Genomic DNA, 8,294 nt, shown 5'->3' with positions numbered 1-8,294 from the left:
ACACACTAATGTACAAAGGCAGTGAAGCTACATCATCAAACAGTCATTGCTTAGAATGAGCACAAGAAACAGAAAGAATGGACTTGGAAAACAGAAAATATTTTAGTGGCAGCCTAAATAATGAAGATTGTTACTAAAAGCAAGGTCCACCAGGAAAAGGGAAAAAACAAATAAATATCAAAACTCACTTGATAACACAAGAAACTGAGGGATAACTTGTGTCTAACGTGTGATTTTAAAAAAAAAAAAGGGGGGGGGGGGCAGCAAAAGGATTAAGCCTGAAGAGAAAAACTTTCATAGGGAAGCCTGCATGGACCGCATCTCACCAGCAACTAATTTTAAGGCAGCATCTATACTCCTCACCTTTTATAAAATACAGTTATGTGTCATACAAGGTTGCGAAGGCTATACTGACAGACTAACGGCGCAGTTCTCAAAGGTTCTTAAACCCTGACCTGCGATCTGCACTGCAAAACCTGACACATAATTGCTAAAATACAATCTAAGAAAAGCAACAAGGCTGCCCACCTCAGACCACACTAGGCGTAAAAAGGTCTAAACAGTTAAAATGCCTTACATTCAACACAAGTAAAGCTAGAAAATGTTGTTCTTTTGTGGGGTTTCAATGCTTTTAAAAAAATCTTTAAAGGGAGAAAAGCATCCTACAATAACATGTTCATCATAATCAAGCTGTGCCTGGGGTAAATTGATAAAAGAAAATGCGGGCTACTGTCCACATTGACTGTGAGGGACTGCACAAACAGGTTAAACAAACTATTCAAATGCAACTGTTAATGAGGCCACTGTATCCGGCCTTCAGTTTTAAATAATGAAATCTGTTAAAAGGGTCGAATATGCCCACCTGTACAAGTCATGTAATTGGGTTTTCAGTCTTTACAGTTTTAAATGCACTTTCCACTAACTAATTGTGAAAAAAAACCTCACAGTCAGTTTGAAAGAGTCTGAAAGAGACACCTTTTGCAGTCCAACACAGACCTGCTTGCTATGCATCAGCATCCTGTTAGCAGGATTGTACAAAGCGTTCATAAGGACTGACTGTGCTAGTCTTTGGTATGTAGCTGTGCAATAACCAGAGGATGGAGGTGTAAAAAAAAAAAACAAACACTGGTCACATGATTGTTCAAATGCATATCATGATTTTGCCATTGTCACAAAAAAGATGCAATTTCAACATACACAGTCAAACTTAAGGTTGTTTTCTTACCCCTATGGAAACACCATTGTTTTTTTTTTGTTTTGTTTTTTTAAGAAAGAAAATTAACATGTCAATGAAAAAATAACTTGTCTGTTCCTCTCTGCTGAAAAAGCACCTCAGATATATCATTCTTCTCAGACAACCTGATGAACCTAAAAAAGGGGGGAAAAAAAACAAAAAACAAAGAAGAAGCAAGCATGAAACACGTTCTACAAGTAAATACAGGAGAAATATATCAAGCCCATCCCACTTCTTTGTCCCCAAAAACCACCAGCAGTGTGACAGCACGTCCATAACAGTTTCAGTTCACGTAGGATTCGGGGCGTCAAGTCTCGATGGCTTCACAGCCTTTTGAGGTATGTAGTGTTACTCTCCTTTTCAGAGAGTCTGATGAGGTATTTTTGAAACAGTCACATAGGCTTGTGCATTCTTCACGTATTAATCCTCTTTTTTTGTGTCTTTTTAAACTGACAGTGATTCCTTGCAGTTGTCACATTGCTTTTCCTGAGAGAGACGCCGCCCCCCCCTCCCCAAAGCAGAGAGGCCAATGTGTGGTCAGAGATGACGATGCCACCCAACTCGACATTCAGCTCTGTGGCTGCAGCTGGAGGAAGGATGCACACAAAAAAATAAAAATAGGGGAACAACAAACTCAAATCTGGTCTGCAGGAGCTAGGAATGCCTCAGTATTACCTCTCTGTACCGCTATGGGTGAAACACAAATCGCAAGCTCTAACGGGCCTGTTACTGTTAACCCAACTTTGTGCGCGCACGTGGAGCTGAAACTACTTAAACTTTAGCTTTGCAACCTTTCTAATGGACTTCTCAAGAGCTCAACTGAGGGCAGCTGAAAGGATGAAATGAGGTATTTAATCTGCTGATCTACAGTATCAGATCATCACCAGTTTGACGCCACAGCACGTTGAAGACACCTGAGCAGGCCCAGTTGGAGGCCCATCACTGTGAGGGGGGGTGCTCTGTACACAGGTTTCCACTGGTGACAGTTACCCAACTTCCCCTGATTGCAACTAGGTCAAAAAGAATATAAAAATAAAGTTGATTCAGGTTAAATATACTACAGCTCCTGAGGTAAAGACACCACTGCAGGTTATTTGATTTGAGGTATGTAAAAGGAGAAAAAAAAAAAAAAGAAAAAAAAAAAACTAAAAAAAAAAAATCATTCTAAAACACAAAATCAAAAAAGACAACAAAATGGCAACAAACAAACAAAATGTTCTAAGATAAAACTTTTCAAGTTCGGTTGTGACTACACCTGTCAGTGGGTTTTGGCTGAGCTGATTGTGTTTAGCATGTCGATTAGGATTAACAAGTATATATATGTGATGTGTGTCTGTGCATGATGTGGTTGTAGTGTTGTGTTCCTGTGTGTATGTGCGTGCATGTGCGTGCGTGTGTGTGTGTGTGTGTGTGTGTTAGATCAAAATAAAATGCATAGCAATTTATTTTGGATATATCATTAAATTTTCAGGCTCTGTGTTCATGATTGGACAGCCAAGACAGGTTGATGAGGTATTTGTTGTGCAACAGTTTCTTTTCGGTTTCTTATTGTACTGTATATTCATGCTGGGCCTCCTGCAGGAGCAGAGGCCTGGGGAGAAGGTACAAAGGGCAGCCTGAGTTAGGGTGACCCGGTGGGGGTCGGCTCAGCCGAGCCGGGACCCTTGGAGGAGGAGGAGGATGCGGGGCTGAGGCTCTGGGCCTGAGGTGCGGAAAAACCAAAGCTTGCGCTGGTTCCAGCAGGGGAGGCTGAAACAGCAGTAGCAGTAGCAGCAGACACAGATGGCCCCGGGGCCCCACCAGACTTCTGGGCGAACAGGGTTCCTAAAGAAAAAGGAGAAATGTCATTAGTTAAAAATGAACATTGATGCTTGAATCCTTCCAGAGGTTAAGCAAAATAAATTTACCAAACCCACCCTCGTATCTACTCCAGTTAATTCCGGTGTACCCCAAGGCTCTGTCCTGGGTCCTTTACTTTTTATCATCCATCTCCTACCCCTAGGTAATATTTTTAGGAAGCATAACATCCAGTTTCACTGCTACGCAGATGACACCCAGCTCTACCTATCCTCCAAACCCACAGCTACTCTCCCACCCACATCCATTTCTGACTGTTTAAGTGAAATCAAGGTCTGGTTTACTCACAACTTTCTTAAACTTAATGGCAATAAAACAGAATTCATTTTAACAGGCACCAGATCAAAACTGACTACAGTTCCAACCAGTCTTTCGTTATCCATTGATAACTCTGTTGTCACACCCTCCCCTCAGGTTAAGAGTCTTGGTGTCATCCTCGATAGCACTCTGTCCTTCACAGCACATATAAATAATATCACTCGGTCTTCCTACTTTCATCTCCGTAATATTAACCGTCTTCGTCCCTCACTCACACCACACAGTACCGCCATACTTGTCAATGCTCTTGTCACATCTCGTCTGTAATTCTCTTCTCTATGGTTTACCTCATGAATCCCTCCATAAACTGCAGTTGGTTCAAAATACAGCTGCTCGTATTATTTCCAGAACTAGATCCACTGAACATATAACACCTGTTCTTAAACAGCTCCATTGGCTCCCAATTCACCTCCGTGTCAATTTCAAGATCCTGTTCCTCACTTTCAAAGCGCTTCATAACCTTACTCCTCCATATCTATCCGATCTTCTCCATACATACTCACCCCTTCGTACACTCCGCTCTTCTTCAGCTTCCCTTCTGTCAGTTCCACCTGCTCGCCTGACTACCATGGGACTCAGAGCCTTTAGTTGTTCTGCCCCGAGACTTTGGATGCACTTCCACTTGCTCTACGGACCACACACTGTCTCACCACTTTTAAATCACTACTCAAAACCCATCTGTTTAGAATTGCACCTGATCTGTCATATTGTTTATGTGTTACTGTAAGGTGACCTTGAGGGTCTGAAAAGCGCCTATAAATAAAATGTATTATTATTATTATTATTATTATTATTATTATTATTATTATACACACCTGAGTAGATTGTGCCATTGACCTCTACTGAGACAGTAATGCTGGAATTTCCATTGGTTGAGATACTCAGAGACATGTCTTGCTGCTTCTCTTCTGAAAAACATAAATAAGAGTGGAGAGATTATTTTTGTGTATTTTCTTTCTTGATAATTTCACCATTAATACATAATATGTATTTAGTCAGTTTCGTGACCCTTGACCCATGACAGTTTATGCTAAACTACACAACTAATGTGCATGATGACAGAATTATTTCCATGGTCAAGAAAAACAATTTAACAACATCTAACCAAGGGAAGAGCACTGTCAGCTATTCCTGAAACACATGAAATTATTCAAATAATTACAGAATAGAATGTATGCAGATTTCTGCAAAGTCGTGCAGCAGCTTAAAACATATTAACTGATGGGCTTTGGTAAATCGGTTGCAGCTACATGCTCTGCAACGGAAAACACATTTGTTTTTGGCAGAAGAGTTAGCCTGGTAGGTTTGATGAGAACAAGAAACGAGCTCAGGTTTCCCCGCAGAAAGAAAAAATTTAAGCAGTGAAAAGATGTTAACAATATCTTACACTTAAAGATTTTTTTCTGTTGGCTAATGCATGCTTTGCTACCAATCCCATGTACAGCAATAGGTTTGGGTCCATGATAGCAGCATGCTCTTTAGAGATATCCAGACTTTGGAGAATATTGGTGGATATTCACCACAAACATTCACCAAAGTTTACAGATGTCTCAAAACACACTAAAACTGTGATTCCATGATATGATACCTCTAACTTCAATAGAAAAACAAACACTGTATTTCATTTCCAGGTTTTTTTTTTAGACATAATCTCAACAAACTTCTCAACACTGACCTCTGGTAGGCATAGCAGGGGCTCCCAGACGCAGGTTCATAGGCATTTGGGAAGCCATGGCCAGTAGATTATGTTGGAAAGCCTGCTGCATCAGGCGCTGCTGCTCTTCTGCCAGGCGGGCCATCTTCCTCTCTGGCCCCTCTCCACCACCAGTCTCCAGCTTTTCTCTAAGCTGCTCCAGTGTGGCAGCCCTGGCCAAGCCAGCAACCTGCTGCTGACCAAGAGCCAGCGCCATGGAAGGTCTTGCAGCCATAATCGGTGGGGTCAGATCATCTGGAGGAAAAATGGAAGTTTAGTCTGAATAAGTCAAAAGGAGTGATTCGTGATTCTGTGTAACTTGAAAACTGAAATGCATGAATCTATCAAGGTGAATGTGAAAGGTTATCAGTCCTACCTAATGGGAGCTATAATAGTAAAGCCCACACCTTGATTGGACAAGTGGGTATATGTACTATCCATAGTACTATACTAAACCCAGTACTTAAGGGTTTTTTTCTACTATAGAAAAGCTGATATGAAGGACCTCAATGTTTTTGCTCAGCCAAATGATTCCAATTTTGTATTTAGGCAACATACATCAGAATGGATGGAAAAACAAAAGTGTGAGGTCTGTGTGTTGGCAAAACAAAACAAAACAAAAATATGTATATGGTTTCTTGCTCTCAGACAAAAGGTAAGCTGGCAACTGGAACTACAAATTTTAATGAAATGATCACAAATGATTATTATGTTTCAAGAAAGGCTTATGTGAGTGCTGTGTGAAAGAGCCTCAAATTCTGCAAGACACCAGAGTTTAGACAAGCCCCAGATGTATCTGTCAAGAAGATCCACAATTTCTAAGTGAAGTAGGGAGACATCTGGTTTTAGGTTACATGTGTCATTTCCTTTTCTGGGGCAGTGAAGATAGTACGCAACATCTGAGTAACTGTTATACTGAAATGTCTCCTATTCACAGCCGAATTATAGTAACCCAATCACCCCTATCGGCATGCGTTTCACAGTGGCTACAAGCAGGCAGCATTACTTCACACAATGGGACACTTGAACTACAACATATACAGGTTACCCAGGACTGAACTTTTCTAAAGAGAGGCGCTGGTAACACAACACAAATACTCCGGTAACTTGGTGTTTCACCAGCAAAAACAAATATATACAACAGCCAGAAACTTGTAGGCCCCGACTACGCTTACTCCACAAATGGAGTTGTGTTGATAAAACATGTTTATTCTTTTTATGTGTGCAAGTTAAAGTTATCCACATAAGTTTGCATTATTTCTAAAACATGTTATTTTGTGAAGATTAAAGACTTTGGACGATAAGTACAGGGGTACTACAAGGGTTATTCTCTATAACATAAAATAAAATAAAATAAAATAAAATAAAATAAAATAAAATAAAAAAAATCACAGGGAAACAACCTTAAAATAACACCACCACTTCCTAGAAACGCAACCTCTAAAAAACCATGGAAAACTCAGTATAGGTTACGGTTATATTTTACTAGTATGTATATCTATCTCCAAAAAAGTTGCATTTTGTGTGAGAAATGTTTAGCTGAACAGCAGAAAAAGCAGCCTGAATGTCAGATTTTTGCAGAAGACAAGCAAAATTTGTGTCTGAAACTTTATGCTGGACTCCTTTACATTTCTTAACAAATACATTTGGCTGTGTTTTGGTGCGGATTGTAATGAAAGCAGTATAAGTACACAAAAAGAGAAACAAAGAAGAAACTGCAAGCCTTCTACATGTCTCTAAAACGTTTTGATTAAACTGATCTTTGGCCATCTGATTTAATTTCTGTTGTTATAAATATTTTTTAACGCACTGATTTATAACAAAGTAGAACTGGTTTGTAGCTACATCCAATATATGAGTCAAAATCCTTTTTTTTTTTTTTTTTAAATTAAAGCACAGATTCTGCTGGGGTTCACAACTGAGTCACACACCAACAAAGTTAAAGTAACTTCAGAAAAGATAGCAGTGTAATGACAGTTATCAACCAGATCCCAACTATGTGGACTAAAGGCAAAGTTCACAAAGTGTCCCCAACTATGTTATTAAGCCGTAATAAAGGTGAGGGCCTCGATAGCCTGAGGCAGAATTGGTTCCACCCAGATAACTGGGTGTACTCCATACATATACAAAGACATGAACACTAAAAATGCACAAACACACAGGGACACACACGGAAGCAGACACTCACATTCACATGGATATTTGACAAAAACAGACCACAATGCTGCGAAGTGTCAGGCACCATATGTAGGGAAAAGTCCTCATCAAATTACTAAAACCAGAGCCTTTCCTGTAGCTAATGTTTTATTTTATGGTTTATCAATTGTTTTCACAGGTGTAGTTTTTCAAAACTGCAACAGAGGGCAGCATTTCTCTACAATCTCTTTCAAGGTCTTAACAAGCAGCACCCAGCTATAGTAACCAGTATGAAGTTTCTGATATAAACATTTACTTAGTTCATTGTGGCCTTAATTGATCCAAAGGACCTTTAGACTAACACACAGTATATACATCTGAGAGCTGCCAGATAGGCAACAGAAAGTAAACCCCACTTCTATTTATTAACCAAAGGGCATAGATCAGATTCTGGTGTTTTCTTTAACCTCAAGCTTTCAAACACGTACCTTTCTTCAAAGAGGGTCCCGGTGAGGCCTGAAGGCCATTGATAGCTACTGAGGCCCCCGCTCCCAGACTGGAAAGGTGCATCTTTGGGGGTGAGAGGATGTGGGGAGCAGTGCTGGGAGAGGGAGAAAAGCGGAAGAGGCTGCTGCTGTAGGACGGACGGCGACCCTCACGTCGGTTACTATCGATGGCAGCCTGAAGCTCGCCTGGGGAGCTGAGGCCTTTCCTCTCACACTCATACGGGTACAGGTATTTCATGTACCTTAAGGAAAACGCAAAGCACAGTAACACGTGAGATCACGACAGAAAGATTTGCACAGAAAATATCAGAAATAATATTGTAATATTTGACTACATCAAAACATTACAGCTGAAATATAATATTAAATGAGAGAATCTGTTAACATGTACAGCAGTGGCATCAGCACCCTTTTTTATGAATATGTAAGAAAAGAAAACATTTTTCTCCTTCTTCCAATATGAAACTGAATATGTCTCATTAATAGCCTGTCAATAGTCTAACATTTTGGTTCTTCAAAAACTGTCCAGTGCTATTTGACTTAAGGTGAA

The 8,294-nt window shown here is 40.1% G+C and overlaps 1 protein-coding gene across 2 annotated transcripts in view; it reads right to left on the bottom strand.

Moving 5' to 3' along the window:
- Positions 1-1,473: 1,473 nt before the first annotated feature.
- The window catches only part of LOC120720925 (AT-rich interactive domain-containing protein 3B-like), a 55,346-nt gene continuing 48,525 nt past the window's right edge, over positions 1,474-8,294 (bottom strand). For both annotated transcript variants that reach the window (XM_040010798.1, XM_040010799.1), the window contains exons 6-9: positions 7,727-7,986; positions 5,085-5,357; positions 4,225-4,317; positions 1,474-3,058 (exon numbers count right to left, since the gene is read on the bottom strand). In XM_040010798.1, coding sequence (XP_039866732.1) covers positions 2,856-3,058; positions 4,225-4,317; positions 5,085-5,357; positions 7,727-7,986 — 829 coding nt within the window. In that variant the 3' untranslated portion in view covers positions 1,474-2,855. The remainder of the gene's footprint in view (positions 3,059-4,224; positions 4,318-5,084; positions 5,358-7,726; positions 7,987-8,294) is intronic.

The sequence above is a fragment of the Simochromis diagramma genome, unplaced genomic scaffold, assembly GCF_900408965.1.
Source record: "Simochromis diagramma unplaced genomic scaffold, fSimDia1.1 OVJJ01000603.1, whole genome shotgun sequence".
Classification (NCBI taxonomy): Eukaryota; Metazoa; Chordata; class Actinopteri; order Cichliformes; family Cichlidae; genus Simochromis; species Simochromis diagramma.
The sequence above is the reverse complement of the archived record's forward strand: the minus strand, read 5'-3'. Positions and strand labels throughout refer to the sequence as shown.